General features: G+C 36.8%; 2 protein-coding genes across 2 annotated transcripts in view; both read left to right on the top strand.

Annotated features, from left to right (window-relative positions):
* LOC133527686 (phospholipid-transporting ATPase ABCA7-like) overlaps window positions 1-15,359 on the top strand; it is a 56,468-nt gene extending 41,109 nt beyond the window's left edge. The window contains exons 26-32 of the mRNA XM_061864805.1: window positions 828-944; window positions 1,748-1,878; window positions 3,348-3,495; window positions 4,637-4,844; window positions 5,449-5,591; window positions 6,412-6,494; window positions 8,585-15,359. Coding sequence (XP_061720789.1) covers window positions 828-944; window positions 1,748-1,878; window positions 3,348-3,495; window positions 4,637-4,844; window positions 5,449-5,591; window positions 6,412-6,494; window positions 8,585-8,758 — 1,004 coding nt within the window. The 3' untranslated portion in view covers window positions 8,759-15,359. The remainder of the gene's footprint in view (window positions 1-827; window positions 945-1,747; window positions 1,879-3,347; window positions 3,496-4,636; window positions 4,845-5,448; window positions 5,592-6,411; window positions 6,495-8,584) is intronic.
* Window positions 15,360-17,945: 2,586 nt separating this feature from the next.
* On the top strand, window positions 17,946-22,635 carry LOC133527687 (protein artichoke-like). Its single transcript, XM_061864806.1, has 2 exons — window positions 17,946-18,391; window positions 19,682-22,635. The coding sequence occupies exons 1-2, from the start codon at window positions 18,388-18,390 to the stop codon at window positions 22,156-22,158; spliced, it is 2,481 nt and encodes an 826-aa protein (XP_061720790.1). The 5' UTR covers window positions 17,946-18,387; the 3' UTR covers window positions 22,159-22,635.
* The last annotated feature ends 971 nt before the right edge of the window (window positions 22,636-23,606 follow it).

Consider the following 23,606-nt stretch of genomic DNA (forward strand, 5'->3'; position numbering starts at 1 on the left):
TAAATATAATAGTAGAACATTTTAAAAGTAAATTACTCAAGTTGTTGCTATGATATTTGCCAGTTCAACATTTTTCAAAGCAATTAAAAGGGTATAATTACGTTTTTTTTCCTATTTTTTAAAAATGTTTTTGACAATATTTTAGGATGTTTTGATATTTAGCGAGTATTTTTAACACAACGGTTACAATCATAAAACAAAGACAGAAACATGAGATATTAAAGAAAACAACCTTGTTTCCATACTTTTGGTCTTGGGTGTATGTTTCTTAGGGCCTCTTTCACAATGTCCAAGTAAAGTATTGGATAGCTAATTAACAAATAAATTAACTGCCAGATAAAACTTGACGCAAAACTTAGCACTTTATCTATCAGATCAGCTTATTTGAAGATTGTGAAACGCTAACGATGATTTTATTCGTCAGATAAGTGGCAAGTAGCTTATTCAGGACTTTACTTGGACATTGTAAAACAGGCCCTTAGATAAGAATGGGATCGATTGGCATCAAACAATTTTTTGACAAAAATGACCCTTTTCTCGCACCCTGTATGTTTTATCCAAAATCTGTAAACGCCAAACTTCATTAATTTGAAATCGAGGGAAGGTCTTCTTAGACCATTCTCGCGTAGCAGCACTGGCCTATTTAGAAATTCCAGCCTGTATATTATAGCGTTTAGTCCGGAATTAAAGAAAAGCAATAATATAATATCACATAAACTTTTAAGATTTCTCTAAATATATATGCCTTTTATAAATGCCTTTTATTTTCTTATACTCGTACACAGTTACTGGATTTAAAAACTATAACAACTTCTTATAAATTGCAGCTAAGCAGCAAATCACGGACTCGATCCTGTGTCACAACGTGCAGAAGTTGTACCCGGGATGCTGCAAGCGGAAGCCTTTCTTTGCTGTCAAGGGTGTCAGCTTCTCTGTCAAGAAAGGTCAGAGCTATTCAATTTATAGCGGTCCACATGTTTCGATCGAAAACTGATTTAAACTTTCACGTTTTTTACATATTATTATATTATAAAATAGGCGTTAGGCCTAAGAAGCGCTGGCTGGACGTCGTGACAGCGGACATCGAAGAGAACAATCTCACATCTGAGGATGCTGAAGACCGGGCAAAGTGGAGAATATTGAGTAGGAAAGCGGACCCTGGCGCTAGGCCGGGAAAACACTAGATTGAAGAAGAAGAATAATATTATAGTAGTTAATGTGACTACATAATAAAAGGCATTAAAATACACGAGTGTGGTTTTATAAATAAATAGCATGCTAAATAGCATAACAGTCGCGGAGTTTCATGGTACATTACATAAAAAATATGACTCACAATAGTTCATTGTGCAACGAGGGGCGGTGGCATATCAAATATTCGGAGACACAGACCTATTCGGCGTTCCGCCACGATTGAAAATTATGTAAAAATATGTGAAGCGGCTGTTAAATTAATCAAATTAAATAATTTTAAACATAAGCATAAATATTAACTTATAAACGTCAGTATTCTAAAAGTAAAACTCATTTATACTACTTGGTTTGTACGAATAAGTGACGTAATTTTAAAAAACTATAACTCCCTAGGGAGTTATAATTTTTTTTTAACAATCCATAACTCCTGCGGGAACAATATAGGCCTTTGTCCTTCCTGCATGAAATAAAGTATTTTTCGAGGAAGTGTGATGAAAAATAATATTTTTTGCAGTTAAATCTAAATTCTCATTATACTATTTTTTGTATTTAGGAGAGTGTTTCGGCCTACTAGGAGTGAACGGGGCGGGAAAAACCACGACGTTCAAAATGCTGACGGGGCTGACTAGCCCCACTGGGGGAGAAATATTCGCCAACGGGCACTATGCAACCGATCGAAACGCGGTAAGTTTACCCAAACAGAGTTTGAAATAGAGGTGGATTGTCAAAGAAAATTTTGTAGCCACGGTAAATTTAATGCCATCTTTAGACCCATAATTAAAACTTTTAGAACGCCATTTGAATTTGATACTTATTCTTTCACTGATATGTGTTAAATTAGTTAAATATCAAAAAGTGGCGATTCTAATTGCCCCGGAATATTTTCTGATTATAATTCGATACCTATTTAAGAGGTATTCCTATTTCATGGTATCACTTTGCATTTCTTTCTCAATTTCATTTTTTATTTAAAGAAAAGGGATATCGCTAGGCAATAATAGGGAGTGAAAAATAATAGTTATTTACAGTACATATGGTGCTACTTTACCGCACTAGTGCGTAAATTAGCACATTATGTAACTATGTCGAAAATTTAAAGGGTCATATGTACATACATGTCGATTTTTTACGATACGAGTGCGGAAAGTAGGATATTCGACCGAAGGGAGTGTTTTAAATCGACACAAGTTACGAATGACCTATTCGCATATATGTATCGTACAAAGTTTTACAGTACATATCGTCAGGTGACAAGCAAAGCTCACTAATTACAAAAAAATAATTAAACAAAAATCAACCTTATTTTAGTAGAAATATGGTTCATTATGGTTATGAACTTGTGGTGGTAATTATTGTAAATATAGGAAATTCGAAGAGTGGTGATAAATGAAAACACGACCGAAGGGAGCTATTCGCACATATATCGTAATAGTACATTACGATACAAGTGCGAAAAATAGGATATTCGAAACGAGTGATGATTGATTAAAACACGACCGAAGGGAATGTTTTAAATCGACACGAGTTGCGAATTACCTATTTGCACATGTATCGTACAACGTTTTACAGTACATATGGCTCTTTATATGTTCGACACGTAACGTAATATGCTAATTTTCGCACTAGTGCGGTTAAGTAGTACCATATGTACTGTAATAGTACATTACGATACAAGTGCGAAAAATAGGAAATTCGAAACGAGTGGCGATAAATTAAAACACGACCGAAGGGAGTGTCTTAAATCGACACGAGTTGCGAATTATCTATTCGCACATGTATCGTACAACGTTTTACAGTACATATGGCCCTTTAAAAGTTTGACACAGTAACGTAATATGCTAATCTGCGCACTAGTGCGGTAAAGTAGCACCATATGTACTGTAAAACATTTTACAGTTCATATGGACCAGAGAGGCAGAAATTCTTAATTATGTATGGTTCCCTATTTGGAGTTTCCATAAGAGGAAATAAAAAAAATTAAAAAATAAACATGTGTTTTTTTCTACTTTTCGATTCTAAATTACAAAATAACCGTAAATGCCGAGTACATCATATGTTAGGCCAATTTATAGAAAATTTCCAGGAGTACTGTTATGTATTAATCATGTGCCCCTTGATCGACATCTTATTGCACTAATCTTTTTTGTCCCCAGTATATGCGCACGTTCAGCTACTGTCCGCAGTTCGCGGGTTTGGACGACTTCTTAACTGGCCGTCAGAACCTCTCGCTGCTGCTGACCCTGCGTGGTTTGCAAGACGAGGATGTTGCCACCGTCTCCAACTCTTGGATCGAGGAAGTCGGTATGTAGTAGCTCCATCGCATGCAAAAAAAAAAAACCATGCTTTTCAATGCGGACCCGGGTACGTCCTTAAACTACGTCCAAAAGAGAGGTATGGGCATTGTGAATGTCATCTCGCTTTATGTGGTAGGGCACAGCATTCATGTCATTCCAGATCTAGAGCAGAGCCCAACTGGGAAGTACCTTACAGAAAACCGCAGCCAAATAACACTAGACCCTACTTATCGGTTGCCAGAGCTCAACGAGGGTGCGGAGTGTTAGGGTCGGCAACGCTAGGGTAGGCGTACATAGGCTACGAAGACTGCTTACCATCAGGCGGGTCGTGTGCTTGTTTGCCACCGACGTAGTATAAAAAATGCGTATATACCAAAAGTTAGATGTACCTACGTTATTTCAGTGTTCTGATAATCAGCTCGACTACTAATTTTAATAAGGTAGGGTATAAAACGTCAATCCCAGATTTGACCAGACAGATAAAATTTTCATAGTTTTCTACTGAGCCATTTAATTACGGAATGTTTAGCGGAACTATCTGATTGTTATATCGGGTAAATGGGGTGACAAAAGAGACGAATTCTGCGTGCACACTTCTTTTGTTCTGTGAGTGTTTTTGTTTAACTCCATGTATAGGGAATCTTACGTGAAACTCTGCGTAGAGGGCGCCACTACCACAATCCATCAAAATCTAAGGATCTACCGCGTAACAATAAAATCGAAATTTCGTTATCTAACCTCTCTATCACTCTTGCATGTTCCATCGATAAAGACACAGATAACAAAATTTCGATTTTCGCGTTTCCCAATAGGCCTTTTGTAAACAAACCGCCTTGATGCATCAATGTCATATTTTATTATCTGTGAAAACTTATCGAAAAAAGTTTAAGGCGGAGTATGTATAAGTTACTCTATGGTTTACGATAGGTGCTAGTGCTGCACTGGGATTATGCACAAATCACGCGAGATTCGATGGGGGGATTCATGAAAAAATGACGACAGATAATGCTCGAATGTTTTTTTTTTTGAAGTACACCTGAAGTTATGTGGGGGTAAAATTAGCAGAAAAAACCTTGCGTGATTTATGCACAAGCCCACTGTGGCGGCATTGCAATAATACTCCCTATTCAATTTTTTTCCATTGGCAGATCTATCACGGCACGCAGACAAACGCCTATCTTCATACAGCGGCGGCTGTGCTCGCCGCCTGGCGGCTGCGGCGGCGCTGTGCCAGGCCGTGCGCGCCGCGCTGCTGGACGAGCCCACCGCCGGCGTGGACCCGCTGGCGAGGCGCCGCATGCACCAGGCCCTGCTCAGGGCCAGGAGACACCACGAGCTCATCATCGCTTCCCACAGGTATCTATGGACCCACAGTCACGAGTGTATTCATAAAGCAGTCGTATATCGACCTGACCTGACCTGAGCGGTTGCACCAAGCCCTGCTCGGAGCCAAGAGACACCACGAGCTCATCATGAGCCTCGCACAGGTACACTTATAGATCGATTTCAAAGAGAAGCAGTGGGAACCTCCTACATTTCCGCTATTTTTGTGTATATTCTCTGATTTGGACCTATTTAGAACATCCTTTTTGATTCCTTCGTCGTTACGTCAGGATCCGATGAATGGATCGTAAGGAAATCGAGGGAACTCTTCACATATCACACATAACTTCGCACCCGCACACCTATACTAAATTAAATATTTTTATACTAAACAACTCAACTGGTTTCCGATACAGAATATAAAGTCTTTTTTTGAAACTAGCTCATTCATGGATATAACAAATTTGAATAAAAACTACTTTGTTTAAAGCTTTGACATTCCAAGGCACAAGAAGAAATAAGAAAGTCAGATAGCTAACAATGGTGCATGGAATTATACATTTTGTACATTTTCGGTTAGCTATAACAATTATTGATTAACCATCGAGCTGATTGATATATATAATGTGTTCCGCAGCCTGGACGAGATGGAGGCGCTGTGCCACCGCATCGCCATCATGTCGGGCGGCGAGCTGCGCGCGCTGGGCTCGGCCGCCGCGCTGAAGGCCGAGCACGCTCAGGGCTACTCCGTCGTGTTCAAGCTGAGCCACGCACAAGACGGTAAGTGTCTACACTAGCTGTCTGTTCCACAGTGGACGACTTGTCGAACGGCGAGTAAATAATAGTAAACAAAATCTACCCTCAAATGGCTCCTTAAGCCAGTTGAGGGTAGATGAAAACATTACATGATCAAATAATGTAGGTTAAAGTCCGGTCGTTCAGTCACAGTCCAGGCGATTTTGTATTTGGTTGATTAATCAATAATTGTTATAACTACCCGAAAATGTACAAATTGTTTGTTTACTTTTATTTAAATACCTAAAGATACAGAGTATAGACCTAAAGCTGAACACGCATAAAGGTATTCCGTCGTGTTCAAGCTGAGCATATAACTTATAGGGGCTGTGCGCGTTAGAGGGTATGCCATCTTGTTACTTCATGCCAAAGCAAGTGCTGCCCTCAGTTGACCTACATTTTCTTGTGCATTATAGGTTCTGCCATCTTGTGGGCTACATTGGAAGCTTATATGTGACATTTACACTTCGCACCAATAAGCAGGGGACGGGGAAGTAGGAGACTGCTGCCCGCTCAATTAATGCACGTTCCCTATAGAGCGCGGTGCATTCTCACTATATCTGTCTCACAACAACTATATGCGGTTCGGTACTGTAACCTTTCGAGACCCGGACAAATATAGCGACATTCGGTCATTGGTTTTTGAAGCTGGCTTCTCAGGAAGCCCACGGGTCTCGAAAGGTTAAAAACGCGATGCAAAACTAACTTTGTCTTTCGCTCTAACGAACATTGCCACGTTTTGTTATTGCATATGCCACGCAGGGTTAGCTTGGTCGGGCTGCTAAATCATAACCCTTGTTTTCAGTGACGGACGGCGTGTCCAAACTCGACGAATTCAAGGGCGAGCTGAACACGCGCTTCTCATGCGAGCTACAGGATCAGCACCAGGTATACTATTACTATCTTAATAAGTTTTTGGCAGAAATTTCATTTTTAGTACAAGCTTTTATCGCTGTTTTCCACAGGCAAGTAATACTCATCGAGATAATTCTAAAAACCCGAAACACAATTAGGTTGCGTTGTTTTATCACAGAGTTCCTATGTACACCTTTTGTCTCCATCATCAGATCAGCTCGATGGTACCATAATATTGCGTTGTCCCCCGACTTACATACGTATGTTACATATGTATTTTCAGCTTCATTGGAAACCGGAAATTGGTTCAATTTTTTTTTACATTATCGTACATTACAAGTTAAATAAAAACTTGTAAAAAATAGGGTTTCTGATATCTCGACATTTTTTTATTTCTCGAGGGACGGGAATTCTCTACCAGGATTTCTCGAGTTTCTTAAGTATCTCGAGAAATTTTGAAAGTTTCAAAAAACACCCTATTTAATTTTTTTTTGCTTTATTACAAATCAAACAAATGGTAGATTTTTAGATACCATAAATTGCACTTCATAGTCAAAACTTCAACAACAAACAAAAAAAAAAGGTGCAGGCGCGGCGATGTGATATGCAATAGTGTATTTCTTTAGGTATTTAACATTATATAAAAAAACAACGATATGGTAGATATTTTTAGGCAAGAATATTACAAATCAATTTAACTCGATGTGACAAACTTACAGAAGTTTTACTGCGTACTCGATGTGACAAACTTACAGAAGTTTTACTGCGTACTATTAATACTTACTCTACGTAACAATGAAGCTGCTGAAATTGTGCTATTTTGCTAATAGGGATATGTATATCGGAATGATTTGATTTATCAATAGTAATTTAGTTTTGTAATATTTGCTATGACATGGCACAATAATTCGTTTTTTTTTAGCATTTGCAAGAAGATAAGCGAACTGGACCTGTCTTGTGAGAGTGGAATTAAGAGGAGTGACATCTCTTATGGTAGAACTGTTGCAAAAGTGTCCAGCTGTCAGCTATAAATAATATTTCCAAATCTCTCCAGAGTAGCGCTAGAGTAGCTACTATCCTACCTACACCTACCTACCTAGTAGTAGTAGTAGTACCTAGGCGCTATTGACGGAGTGAAGTGCGCCGTCTATGATTTGATTTTCTTGTTCAAGTATTCTAGGTATTGTAGCGCCACCTATTTAAGGTTTTTTGATGACACTTTTTGGTACATGGAGATTTATTTCCTTACCTCCACCTTCCGTAGTCTTTTTATTGAAAAACACTTTTTAAAAATAAGTCACTGCAAATATATAACAATCATAAATGATATATGATCATTTACATTATTTTGCTTTCATAACTGATAATAGTTATTTATTTTATAGAAGCCTTTTTCAATAAGAAGATACGTCAATGTTGTTTACATTTTTTCTAATGCAAAAAAAAAAACGAAGTATAGCAAAGAACCTAAAACGAGCGAATTTTTTTAACATTTGAGGATATTCGTTCAAAAGTTTCAAAATATGAAATCGGTTGAAGCTAGCACGACAGGGGACGGATCTAGTCAGTTTTTTTATTTGGTCGGTAACTAATGTTTTAAGTACCTGAAAATGTTGAAAGAAATGTTTACATTTATTTATTTACCTAAAGAAATACACTATAGACACATCAGCATCACGTATCATACGCATTTTTTCATTTTATTTATCACACGATTTATTTCTCGAGTTCTCGAGGCATTGACGTTTTTTTCCCGCCTCGACGAAGGACAAATTTCTCGAGATTTCTCGCCTCGAGAATTCTCGAGCAGAAACCCTAGTAAAAAAGCATTACGCCATACAAAGGTGTGGAAACCAGCTGTAAAACATGTGAAATTCAAATTAGTGCTATGAAATATTTTACCATTCAAATCCATCACTTGAAAGTTAATCCTATCAGCTAACGTGAGGAAACAACTAAAAATTTGCTTAAATTTCTTTACACTTTAGCAGAAATGCAACTTTGCTCTCTAATTCCAAAGAATTAAGAGAATCTTTCCGAGTAGATATGGTAAAAATAGTCTTCCTGTCCTTCGGATATCCGAAAATCCACTTCATTTACATCGTACCTGTTGTTTTCTGCAGAGCATGCTAAGCTACCACGTGAAAGACTCTCTCCGCTACAGCGAGCTGTTCTCTCAGCTCGAGAACCTCCGAGAAAAGTTCCCTTCTATAGTAGAAGACTATACCGTGACAGAAACTACGCTCGAAGAAGTGTTCCTGGCTCTAGCCAAGGAGGCGCGCGCTGAGACCGTATAGATTTCCTACTATGTTCAACTGCTGTCTTTAAGGTTAGATTTTTCCTGTGATTAATGTAAAGATTCCTAGCTTTGCAGGTCCTATATATGGACTAAAAAGTTAAACAAAAACAGTGTCGATTGAACCCCGCTTTGCGGGATCTTCGGTATAATGCTTCGAAAAGTTTTGTAATGGAGGTTAAGTACTGAAAAATGCAATGTGGAACAGCTAGTTGTTCTCCCAACTCGAGAACCTTCGAGAACAGTTCCCGTCTTAGGGTTGCCATACGTCCCGTATATACGGGACTGCCACCGTATTTAAGTATCGCTTCCCGTATTTTTTCCAGTATGTTTCGAATAATTATGGCAACCCTATATATAGGGGAAGACTACCTCGAAGAAGTGTTCCTCGCTCTAGCCATGGAGGCGCGCGTTGAGACCTCTATACGTTAGTTCAACTGATTTTATATCTAAGGTTAGACTTTTGCTATCATTGTTTTAAAGACGGGCGCTTTGCGGGTCCTTTGTTTGGGCCACATTACTCAACTGATGAGCCTCGCTTTGCCCCCGCAAAGAGGGACAAAACCGATCCTAAGATGGTCGGCAAGGCTCGGAAACCGGTTAAATTTCTAAATCATTACCGTGTACTTGGCGCAAAACCTTTTAATTTTGGTTTCGTTCGTGAAACCGTTATTTTAAAACCGGATTTTAGGAGAACATTACCAATAAAGTTCTTGCCTATTAACCGGTTTAGAACAATAAAAACCGGTTTCTTCCTATGTCGGTAGGCATCTTTATTTACGCGGCATACCACCAGGCCGGCCGGCCGTCTCATCGCTCATCGAATAAACCGGTTTATTTTGTTTACAATAAAGTTCTTAAGACATTCGAGTTCTTATGAAAATTCGGAGTAAACCGATATTGTATCCAATATAAGAGTTTCGGTATTCTAGTTGCTGTGAAAACGGAGTTTGCAAGTCCTAGGTATAGGCCAATAAATTTAACAAAACATGGCTTGGAGTGGTCTCCCTCAAAGTGCCGATTGAGCCCAGCTTTGAGAGGTACTTTTATAGTCCAAGATTTTGGAAAGGCTAGCACCGGAAAAAAATTAAGTTTGACTGCCCGATCTATAAAGGTTTTGCGCCAAGTACAAGATAACGGTTTGGAAATTTAACCGGTTTCCGAGCCCTGCTCAAGGGGTTGAGACTGTATACCTCACTCAAGTAAACATTCCTTCATGCCTTCATTTTCAGTGCGGGTCTATTTTAAGACGAGCCTTGGTACGCGTTATATTTTAATCATTAGGCATTATCATTTATTTATTGCACTTCATTCATTGTTTTACTACACTGTTCATATTCCAACACCATGACGATCACCACCGCCATACCACCATGACGATTTTGAATGACAATTATATAATTTTTTTTCGAACCTTCGTTGGCAAACAATTAAGCATAAGGCCCGCCTGATGGTAAGCAATCACCGCAGCCTATTGACGCCTGCATCTCCAGAGGTGTTACATGCGCGTTGCTGACCCTTTAAAAACCTGTGCACTCCTTTTATGAAGAACCCCATATTGCAGTAGACCCTCGGCAAAACCTCGGCAGGAAGCTCATTCCACAGCCGGAGCGTTCGCGGGAGGAAATTCCTCTTAAACCGCACAGTACGCGACCATTTAGGCTCTAGGGTGTGAGGATGAACACCCTGCCGACGGCGAGCGGTGCGGTGATAGAAAGTGGCCGTTGGCATCATGTCAAACAATAACATTTTAAAAGTTTTATACTTATATTCAATGGTACATTTAAAAAACAAAATCTGAACAAATATTTAAAATATTTTAGTGTGTACTGTTGGCTTGGTTGTATCGTAATCGGCTTTGGTAGTGTGTATTTTATTAAGAATGTATAACATTATACAATAAAAACCAATAAACCCACCTACCAATGGGATATAGGTTATTAACCCTTTGAACGCCAAGAACCCTTAACTTTTTCGACGCCGTGTCAAACACAAAAGCTGTCACTCGAAGTGCTATGGCGTTAGTCGTAATTTGTATTTCTTTGCAGATCGGATACTCCACCGAACACTGTCTATGACCGTAATAAGATTCATATACTAGCCGTGTCTTATCCAACCTCGACATTGGCAGAATCATCAACACCTTGATGGAGCCATAACACGAAAAATTGATTGATTGAAGTGCTATGGCGTACGTTGTCAACGTAACCTTAATCGTTTCCAGTACGGTTTATATGTGCTCACTTATGCCAGGGATATTGGCGTGTGCACGACGTTCTTGAGTTTCACAGACGGCGTTCAAAAGGTTAAAAACATCACAGTTCAAATTAAAAACATAATACAAAAATAAAATACTGATAGGTGTAATTAACAGGTGCTTTCAGTAATAACAAAACTTGTCACAAAGGTTGTCACTAGTCGTAAAGTCGTATTTTGTAAGAAATAAATAACGAAAATGTGGCCTTGTTACTTCCGACCGATTTTTGAAATGCCTAGCAGCATTTTTTCTACAACTAGTAACCCTAACATAAACTACCTACTTTTTTATTTTTCTAGCAAAGAAGATACAAACAAGGTGTAGAACCGGTTTAAAATATACCGGTTAATACCAGAGTTAACAAATAGTGGTAGGGTTGCTAAGACAAAACTGTAACTTCATGGCAAGCCCATTTCGCACGCACACATTTGAGCCATATATGCGTGCGTGCACACACACGCAGGCGTGTACACACGTTTGAGCCATTCACCGCTCGCTCTTTGATATGTGAATGGGTGCATGTCGGGCGTAAACACATATGGCGTTATTCATAAACGCTTTACTGGCCTGAAATAGCGATGAATTGTTTGTCTTTATCTGTCATTTTGACTGATGTATTTGTAAGAAAGAGATAAAACATAATTGAATTAAATCAGTAAAGCTTTATGAATATAGCGGTAATAAATCAGCATGGTATGAAATCACAATTTTTGCCTTAGCGACCCTATTCAGTTGACCGTACCACTCTCTGCCTATATCAGGGCTATAACCGCGAAAATCGAAGTTCGTCAATGCGGGCATTTTTCTCTGTCACTCTAATTACGTCTTAGTGAGAGTAAAAGAGGAAGATACCCGCAATTCGAGAATTTCGATTTTCGTGGTAGGCCCCCTGTTATGTAGCATTAACCGGTAAATTTGCATGCCGGTGTGTTTTGGTTTGGCTCCGACGTTTTAACACACCTTAGGCTTAAGGCGAATTTTAGCTACAGTTACGGACTTTAATTGTTACGCTATTTAGGGTTTGCTTTACATTGGCCATTTCATACCGTTATTATTGAAAACCAAATAAGCTTGAACACTATATTGATCAGCAATTAAAAGTCTGTGACCGTACGGTAACAACAACAACGTATGAAGTTCTAAATGAAGAATATGTACAGATGTAGTGAATAATCCGTTCCCATCGTATTTTCTCGAAAACGTTCGTATTTGTCACGCTACTTCAGTCAACCTCAGTACATTTTGTACTGAGACCGACTGAAATAGCATAACACGTTCGTACGTTTCCGTAAAAAAACGATGGGAAAAGATTATTCACTACATCTGTATTATGGTACCCTAAAAAATATTTTATCCTTGTTTAATTAAGGCTTAATATTTTATTTAGCACCAAGTAATCTCAATGTTCTAGCACTTAGATTAAGTATGGGCATTATAAGTTCCCAAAGATTAAAAAGTATTGAAGCAGGAGAATAATTGAAGTATTATGGGATGTGTACTGATTTTATAGAGGCTTGTTTTGCTTGACTGTTTGTTGTACATTCCCTTATACCTATAATTAGGCTTTCTATTTATGTAGTATTTTATAGTAAAAGACGAGAAAATAAAATATAGCAAACATAGGATACCGAATTGAAATACAGGAGGAACCCGTAAGATTTTAACCACGAATATCTCAGGCCAAAAGAAGGCAAAAATGTTATATGAGTTTAGGTTGTATTTCGGCAAAAAAAAAAAAACATTTTTTTTTTTTCGTTTTTTTTTTATGTATTTCTACATAAAAATCAATAGTCATTAGTAAACCGGTTACTTAACATGGATCTTTACTTGTTTTTCGTAAAACCTAGTTTTTGCAAAGTGTTGTTTTTTTTTTTTACATATAGATATTTAGACTGCGTCCCATAGGAATGTCGCCATCAAAAAGGCGTTTATCACCAAGTAATACTAAAAATATGGTTTTTTACAATTAGCTTGAACTTTAAAACTAGGCGAATTCCAGAAAAGTTTATAGGACATTTTATTCTTTAAATATGAATACACTATTAAATTCTTTCAGGTTCCTCGTAAAACACCGTGTATATTGCTTGGTTTGTAAACAAGCAAAAATTTATCCTAATATTGCAAATAATAAGCGACATTGGTATTCGGCTTTGTACAAATGGATTAAAAATATAGAAGTATTATATTTATAAGCAGATTATAGGCAGGTCCTAAGAAGTGCTCAAGGTAGCTCTCTAAATAGCAGCTTAAAACTTATATAATCCTGCGTACCAAAATAGTATGTACATAATTAAAGTGTAAATTAGGTAAAAATATATTTTTAAAGCCAATGGGAGTGGGATGTTTAACACACCTTTACCCTAACGAGTTAAGACACACATGCCGTGCATCAGCCCGTGTCTCAGAAAATTTAAAACAGCTTGGGTTTATCACGGTATGTCATGAGTCGCCCTTAAACCAGAACTGACGCATTCCTATTCGATAAGTATTGTTTTCAATATGATAGACCCTATTAACCTATTTCAATATGATAGACCCTATTAACCTATTTCAATATGATAGACCCTATTAACCTTTTCGCCGCCACGTCAATGAGGTAATAGTGTCGTCAACTACACGTAAAAAATTGCACGTATACAAACCTGACCAAAACCACGACTTGATATGAAGTAGTGACGTATGGGGCACGAAATGTACAGACTTTATATAAGTCAATGGCGGCAAACAGGTTAAATCGGTCATAACCCTTTGATTGCTACGCTTATTATATACAATGCGACAACGTAACTTATGGAAATGAACGAAGTAATAGTACACTGTACCATTGCGTGTTGGCTGTCAGAGGGTGAAGAAGGAACCCTATTACAATATAATTTTATAAACATTTTTTTATCAACATATTTTAATTAATAGTAGTAAGTTTGTCCAAAGGAATAGAAGTATAAAAGGCTTGTAAGCTTATAATACATATAAGGAACGGAATATGATATTGATCATATATATATGTGTATATTTGAAATAATATTCTAATAATTTAATTTCATTCATTTATTCCTATATCTATTTATTATAACATTATAATGTCTAGCAGTAGGGCTAAGATGGTCGGCTCCTTATCATTTATCACTATGCCTGTCACGTTCTAACAAGTATGTAAGCGCGAAAGTGACCGACATAGTGACAAGTGATAAAAATGGAACCATGCTGCCGTCGCAGTGGGACCAGGTGATTAACTCTTTTACAACATAATGTCTTCTCATAAATTAAGAAATTAAGTTTTCAAGATACGTTTTAACATTAGTTTCAATTTGCTAAAGTTCAATTCGAACTATAACTCGTAAAATTAAGGTTGCAATTCCATTGGCACGCATGTGGTCCATAAATCGCTGTAAAAGAGTTAACGTTGATATCTGGCTGGCAACTGCCCAAGTCTCGAGGTATTCGTTAAATTAATCTGTGTCTTTTGTTTAATTAAACTTATAATCACATTTATTTTAAGCCTTATAATATAAGAACCGGTACCGACTTTTCTAATCCCAAAATTTACCGATCAAATTCCCTAATTCCCTTTCACATTATAAATCCTATCTCTACAAGATTACTCGTATCGGCTATCGCAGCCGAAACCGATATATAGGGAACTATTTTGGAGCTATTAAGTGGATGTGAAGGGGCCCTTATGCGGTGCGTCCGGATATGGAAAATGCACCGACGGCGCGCCATTCCCGAACCATTGCGCCAAAGGATCGCTTGTATATCGTTGTATTGCTGCTATCTCTTACTTGATACTTGTTTCGGTGAAATGTCGGAACACACCAAAACGATAATCGTATGGAAGGTAGAGGCAAGGAACAGAATCCCCTTAGGCAGAACTGTTGCAAGTGTCCAGCTGTCAGCTATAAATGATAGTTCCAAATCTCTCCAGGGTAGCGCTAGAGTAGCTAAGAACCAAGGCGTTATTGAGGGAGTGAAGTGCGCTGTCTATGACTAGATTTTTTTCTCAAGTATTCTAGGTATTGTAGCGCCACCTATTTATGATTTTTTGTCGGACACTTTTTGGTTTATGGAGATTCTGTTCCTTGCCTCTACCTTCCATAAATAATAGTATTGAAATGTCAAGTAATTGCCAAGTAACGCCATTTTGAAACTTGGCGTGCAGCGTAGCGCGCGTGCAATTCCAGTTCGCAAGTTATTCGCTAATGGCGTGATAGCGGTGTATTCGCCAGATCTGGACGGACTTGTTGTATGTGTACTTACGTTAGCACGATATTACAATATGTAAAAAGACTGCATGTATACACCAACTATTTTGATTTTTTGAATAAACACTTATTGTTGTAATCTAGTTATTGTTTTATTTTTTAGTTAGAGTACATATAAGACAATTTGATCGTCACATTAGGTTAGGTACAGTCAGCGTCAAATACTTTGTAGCAGTCAAAGTGGCCAAATAGTTCGGTACACCATACTAAATATATGGTGTACCGAAATATTTGGCTACTTTGGTTGCTACAAAGTATTTGACGCTGACTGTACTAGTCAGAAATTAATATTGAAGCTAATATAGACATCCCACTCTTTGTTACAAGAAAGCCAAATTGATCAAATATATCGCCGATCATTCGGCATACTTTTTGATATACTGAAATGATAGGTAAGGACAATGAGATCTCAATATAATTAAATACCGATTAATTCATTTTCGGGCTCTCTTGAAAGTTGACCGTATATTGGCTAAATGGTTTAATTAATCCGGCGTTTAGTCTATTAATTTTCGCTTTAGCCGAAAATTATGATTTAAAATCCTATTTTTTTTTACGTGTCATACGAATTTATAGATGATATATCTATAAATTCGTATGATATGGTGCGGTTCCTTATCGGAATATAGGGGTAATTTTTGCTATTAAAGTATGAGGGAAATTTAGTATTTCACAATTTTATACCATGTTGGACTTCGAGAGTTACCCCGGTTAACCCTACCCCTACCCTACCGCACCCACCTAGCGAACGTGTAAAAAGGGTGAATCAAATTTTAGTGCCACTCCTTGCCAAGGTTACGGCTTTAAAACATATCAACATTTACGAAACATTAATTTATATAACATTTCTTCTAGAGTTAGACCAAGACAAATCACAAAGATTTTTATAGCTTACGCAGTGCACGTGTTATTTATACGTCATAATTTAATATAATTTTAACGTTTAAAATAACACTTGCACTACGTGTGCTATCAAAATCGTTTGTTGGTCTAACTGTAACTGTGTCTTATTGTCTCTTAGACAACAACCCGAATAACAACTCCAAAAAAGTCGATCCACCCAAAAGCAGTGTTGACAATAGGTGACCTATGCATATACAATTTATTATTCTCCTAAACGAAAGCTTAACCGCGTGCTGACAGGACAATACCAGTCCATTACCAGTCTTATTAATTGTAGAAGAGGTGAAATGATAATATGCCCTTAGCCGGAAAAACATCCCACTTTGTCGCTTAACATGAGGACGCCTTGACAGGTTATTCGTTTATACCTATATTTATAGATACAAGCTAATCTCGTCCTTATGGTAAGCGCCAAAGTGGGACTTTTGACTAGACTTCGACACATATATGAAGAGAGTGTTGGGCTTCGGTTTTTACCCCGGTTTTGATATGGGATCCTACATTCAGTTGCCAAGAACAGCGAACGTGTAGCTGTCTGGATAATAGGTATGCAATTTGTTATTGTCCTAAACGAAAGCTTGCCCGCTGATGCCCTGTTGACCTTAGGCATCACGCATGACAGTAGCGATAACAAAGGACAATACCAAAGAGTTGTTAATTGTAGAAGAGGTGTAAATTGAGAAACGGGCATTTCTATTTTAGATTAGATGATTTATTTCATGAAAGACAATTACATAATAAATTTGCATTGATGTCAAAAATATAAGAATTTCTATCATGATCGTCAAAATAAAATAAAAATGAAAATAATAACAGTACTAATGAAATAAAATTATAGCTCCAATAAGGATTGTCAATACAATTAGAATAACAGTAAGTAGGTAAATACTTACAAAATCCAAAATATAAATTTACAATGTCAAAACTTACGAAAATACGAGAACAATAAAAATAAAAACGATAAATTAATAAAAGAACACAAATAATATCTCCCAATAAGAATCGTCAACACACAACAATATAAAAAAACAATGAAATAGTATCTCCCAATAAGGATCATCTGTATGATAAAGAAAACAATGTCAATAAATAAAAACAATAAGAATAAAACAATTTCTGAATCAAAATGTCAATTCCATGAACTCATTTATTTCGTCGCATTGCTCGTTTCTTATCTTCCACACTTACAGAGCAAAAAAAAAGGACATTTGGTTACGTTTCCAATACAAACTTCCGTAACGGACAAACAAAAAAATGCGTGAATTATTGGCGACACTTTTATTGTCGTATTCTGAATGGAAATGATATAAAAATTCCAAAATACAAGTTTGGGATATAATTGTAAATAGAGTTAGACCAATATTTTGATAGCATAGAGTGTTATATTATACGTCTTAATTTCTTTAAGTGTGACGTTTAAAGTAACTTGCATAGTCTATGCTCTCAAAATCGCTGCAGAGTTATCTTAGTCTTACTGTAGAAATGTTTTAATCGTGCCTGTAATTTGACAGCTGAATACTGTCGGTACTGTACAGTACAGCCCGTTTAATGCGTTGCAGACTATTTCTTTCGGTGTTGTAAGAGTTAGAGCGCTTAGGGAAAACAGGTAGGGGAGAGAGGGACAGGGTATCTTATCTACATGAGAAATAAAGCCAATAAAATAGTGTAGTCTAAACCGTGTTTTATTCGGTAACTTTGTCTGTGAAAAGTGGCATTTTACAATGTGGTTGGCTCTGTCAAAGTAAACTATATGTATAGATGGCGCCAGCATAGGTTTTACCCTAGTTTTGTTCTATGAGATTTGGCTAGAGGGCTAGCATTAGGTCATATAATTCAAAAAAAAAAACAAGTTTTTGACATTATTCGTAGGATTGACGGGAAAAATCTATCCTGATATCATCTGTAAAATACTTCGACCGGCCAACCCTATTCAGTTCCCACAAACATTGCGCCGTATAGCGCCATCTCACCTTTCAAACACTGCACGATTTTATCTTAAACTTTACACTTCTTCTACAACAAACAACTCTTTACAACACAACAAGGCCCTCGGTCTCATATCACCGTCATTCGGACAGTTGCACCGCCACTGTTGACAGTCAGGTCATTTGATAGCCATTCAAATAACAATAATTATCAATTAGTACCTAATTTATTTGTTGAAATATCGGGCAGTGCCGGTTTTAGTTGCCATATGAAGAGGATAAAATGGGTAAGTTTATCTTTTTTTGTAATTGTTATCATGTGTTGTGTGGAACCCCTGGCTAAATTTGTCAGCCAAAAAACAACCTTGAGCTTTTAAATATATGAGTGCATTTTGATAGTCAATTTGATATCGTATATATATATATATATATTATATTAATTTTAGTGTAGGTATATTTATAGTTGGAAGGGACGGCTGACAATGCTTATCCCGGGTGCGCGCATCCCTATTTGTTTCAGTCAGTAACATTTTCCTAAATATATATTTATCTAACTTTGGAATTTTCTAAAATGTATTTTCTTAAGCTTGTTTATTACCATTTATTTCTCAATGCAAAGCTGTACAAATGGCACACTTAATCCGTGCACAATTAGTAATTATGATTAACTACCTATTAATATTACTATATTCTCTCCTAATTTAAATTAGGTATTCCCTACCCATTTATTTGTACAATGTCTCTCCTCCGCCTCCTCTGTTATATTAAATTTAAAAAAATAGTAAGGGGAATCCCCAACTGTTTCACTGCAAGCTAACTTGAACAGAACAAAGTGAAAGAATTTAATAATTATAAACGTCATATATTGCTACACTTTGTCATTACAAATGCCATGAAGAGGTTTTCTGGGTCCGACTCTACAAGTCTTCGTTCGAGCTAAAAGCCTATAGATAGGACTTTATGTTTTTGGAATACCTAGGTATATTCTTCTAAAGCCAGTGCAATAATGTCCTTTTTAAATTCAGAACTACGTATACCTAATATGTCTTTAACAAACATTTAGCGACACAGATACAAAATAATACGAAGATCTCTAAAGTGCCAATTACATCCACACTTTATCAGGCCTGATATTAGACCCGTTTTGGGCACGAGAAAGAATATTTTTTCGTTTCACTAAATATCAGCACATCGTTTACAATATTTGAAATGTAAAAAAATGGTCCATATCCAAAAATATCAAACATTGAACATTTTTGCCAATTAGAGACAAAGTATTTTTTACATTTCAAATATTGTTAACCATGTCCTGATATTTCGTGAAACGGAAAACGATTATCAGGCCAGAAATCTGGACTTATTTTGGGCCCGTTATCGGGAAGTGTGGATATAGGTAATTAGCGCTTATGATAGGCAATAAGAATTGCATATAGCTCTTATGTTATTCCTTACCTTTGTCCCAGTTTTATCTATTTTCGGACCCTCGTGTCGACCTTACTGTTTCTCTTGTTAGAGCACTTACGTCTCCTTTCTCATCACATACCTATACGGATAAAACTTGATGATCCACATTCCAGATAACACAGCAAAAGCAACCTTAATACTGACGCTACTGGTCGCTACAGGCCCTCCAGTAGACAGCGACTGCAACATCCATGAGGTCGTCGACGACTCGCCCTGTGGCGGCCACCTCGTCTGCACCCGCGACCTCAGTGATGCGATCAGCCTCATAGTCCAAATGCCCTGCGTCTACTTATACAACGATTACTCAGAAGAACACATCTTTCATCAGAACTTTAGCATCTCCGTTGAGGCAACAGATTTCGACTTCAGCGCCAATGACTCGTCAATTATAAGCGAGCTAAACGGTCATATAAAGACCATCTCGATAACGAACGGAAGAATCAAGAAGTTTCCAGAAGCTGTTTTAAATTTACGACAAGCGACGATAGTTGATCTCTCTAGCAACAGTATTGCCTCTTTAAATCTAGCGGCATTCGCAAGACCGAGTATGATAAACGTGCTTAATATGTCCTATAATAATATAGAACGTTTAGACGCCCAGATAGGTTGGCCTAGCTCCTGGCAGTTACCAGTTATCACGATCGATTTTAGCCATAATAATATCCAAGGTGTGCTACAGAACAACATCGCACCCTATGTAACATTAAGACATTTGAGTTTATCTTACAATTACATAGAATCGTTCAATGAAGATACGTTTAGTAATCTGACAGGATTGCTAACATTAGACATTTCGAATAACAAGATTTTCAAGCTTGACTCTTCACTAGCTGGTCTAGTAAGTTTACAAGTATTGTATTTACAACACAACGATTTAACGCATTTAAATAAGGATAACTTTCATAGCTTGTTCGCTTTGAAATATCTCAATATCAGCTCCAATAGTTTAAAAAGTATTGAGAGCTCTTCTTTCAACTCTTTGAGTTCTTTGACGCAACTGGACTTAAGTAACAACAATATTGCGGCCATTTTGAAATCAACGTTTCAGAATAACAGTGTTCTATATTCACTCGATGTGTCATTTAATAAAATTTCGAAAATAGAGTCAGGAGCCTTTGCAGGCGCGCATATCACCGATTTAAAACTACATAACAATACTTTAGCAGGCTACTTAGATACTGACGCCTTTAATGGTCTATACTTTAAAAAGTTGGACCTTAGCGACGCGGACATAGGGGAGCTGGGGCCAGATCTATTTGGACCTCATCCTTCATTCCAATCACTTGATTTCAGCAAAAATTTTATATCCAAAATAAGTAAGACTACATTTAGAAACCTCGACTATTTAGAGGAACTAGACCTATCGTTTAACAAACTACGAAGCATAGATTTTGATACAACCGGTCTGAAGAACTTGAGTCATTTTTACATCAATAATAACACCATAACACAAATCCGAAGGGATACTTTCAAACCTCTCACTTCGCTGCAAATTATTGACCTGTCTAATAATGCCATCGAAGATATACAAACACTATCGTTTAACAATTTAAAAATTCTGCAAAAATTAAATTTAAGAAATAATCCTATCACTGATATCTTTCAACGCACGTTTAATGGGTTGTCCTCATGTTACGATTTAGATCTCTCGGGATCTAACATCAAAACCCTTCAGAACAACTCGTTCAACGGAATGGGATCATTAAATAAACTCAACTTGTCACACAGTAATATAAAACTATTAGAGTTTAACGTTTTCAATGGCACTGGGGCAATAGAATTTTTAGATTTATCGTTCAACCAGATTGAATCATTTTCCATAAACAGTACAAATTTAAAACTGCAACAGATACTGATAACTTCCAATGTTATTGCATCTATAAGCAACATTTATTTTCAAAAGCAGCGTAGTGTAACTTTAATTGATATCAGTTATAATAAAATATCATACATTCAGCCAGGATCCTTTATTGACTGTGAATTTCTTTACAGTTTAAATTTAAACAATAATTATTTGTCATTTCTTCAATTTGGCGTATTTGAAGGTATGGAGCGTTTAAGAATAATTAACTTATCGAATAACAGATTTCACAGATTTGATGGAAAAATATTTTACGAACTACAAAATGTACAAGCTGTTTATCTTGACAACAATTTTATAGACAAAATTAATTTCACTGAATTTTCTGGTGTGACTACCTTATCTATAGGAGGTAACCCGTTAATATGTGATATGTTGATGAAGTTTACACATGAGCGAACCCAGCCTTCTCTGAGAGCGATATCCCCAAATTTCGTCACAGAAAATGTAAATGGAATAACATGTAAAAGTGAGACTGAGATAAACAATAATACACAAGATAGTGACAATAAAATTTTGCTCTCGGGAAATGAAAATCTAGAAAAACTTGTCAACGTCACAAACAGATATTTGGCGGCCAACTTTGGCACGCTGTTGTGCGCAATGCTCGCAGTGTTATGTTTTTTGGTTTACCTTAAATTTAGAAATAAGCTGACACGTAGCAGGGTAGTCTCATCTAGTACAGAAATTTTGTCGAATGCTATGGAGTTAGAGAGTAATCAAGATTAATATTGAGGTATACATGAAGTACCTAATATCGTGACTGTAATGTGTAGGTGTGCTACCTGCAGAATCGGCATCAGGTTGATTCAGCCTGATACATGTATGCGTAATTGTGAAGTTAACTAATTGCCATAGAGAGCGGTAGACGATATTTCTAATTCCGGGTTGGATAAGGACCGACCGTTACCTATATACTAATGAGAATGATTTATCAGCATACGTGAGCTAACTCGGGGCGTGAATACTAAAACGATGATTTATATAAATTTTAACCCTTAATTTAAAAATATCCTTAACCATTTTTACTTGCACCAGACTGAAACATGTAAACTTTAGGACTCTTTTACACTAGCGCGTTGCGAGTGAGTTGAGCGCGCAACGGGTGTGTCATAGGTCCCTTTGTATATAAGTAGGTACATGAAAGTTATGTAAAATGTAACATTTTTTAAGGTGAAAATTAAATAAATTAAAAATGTTTTTTTTTTTACTATCTTAATCGTAGTTTGCTGGAGTTAATCGGGAAGATTGGAAGTCTTTTGACGACCGGTCTGGCCTAGTGGTTAGTGACCCTGCCTATGAAGCCGATGGTCCTGGGTTCGAATCCCTGTAAGGGCATTTATTTGTGTCATGACCACAGATATTTGTTCCTGAGTCATGGGCGTTGAATAAGTATCTAAGTATTTATATATTATATATATCGTTGTCTGAGTACCCACAACACAAGCCATCTTGAGCTTACCGTGGGATTTAGTCAATTTGTGTAAGAATGTCCCCCCTATTATATTTATATTATTTATTTTATTATTTTTATTATATTTATAAGTCTAGGGAGGAGGCCTTTGCTTTTGCATCGTTAAAAAAACGTAGTTTCCTTTTTACAAATAAAAACCTTAGAAGATGACCTCAAACCATTATTCTTCAGAGCGCACATAAAGATCGCATGTAACAAATATAATGTATTTTTTCATTTTTCAACAGGTAACGATTTAATGAAAATAAGTAAATGACGGGAAACCTTTAAAGACCTTTAATAATTATAACTCTAAATACTATTAAAACTAGGTACTTACGAAATATTATATACACCGCGTTTTTATTGAATTCCGTTATGTAACAGCTTAAAAAAAGTGATGTCTTTTATATAGAACAACTAATAGACTGTAAAATATATACTTTCTAACGTGAATTTTAGAAATTTGACTATATTTGGAATAATTATGCGGCATGTCAGATACTTTTGGCGCCCTGTTTCATCAACTATTATTGATGCTGACTGTACGTTGAAGGAAACTAAATGACATAAGTTTTTTTTTTTTATAGTAAATAAATGTTGCATTTAGCGTTGTTACACGGGCATTACATTTAACTCAACCAAATAATTGAAAACTGTGACATATCAATGTCATTTCGAATATACCGATAACGTCCCAGATAGTACTTACAAATACAAATGT

Source organism: Cydia pomonella, chromosome 18 (genome assembly GCF_033807575.1).
Source record: "Cydia pomonella isolate Wapato2018A chromosome 18, ilCydPomo1, whole genome shotgun sequence".
In the NCBI taxonomy this organism is placed as follows: Eukaryota; Metazoa; Arthropoda; class Insecta; order Lepidoptera; family Tortricidae; genus Cydia; species Cydia pomonella.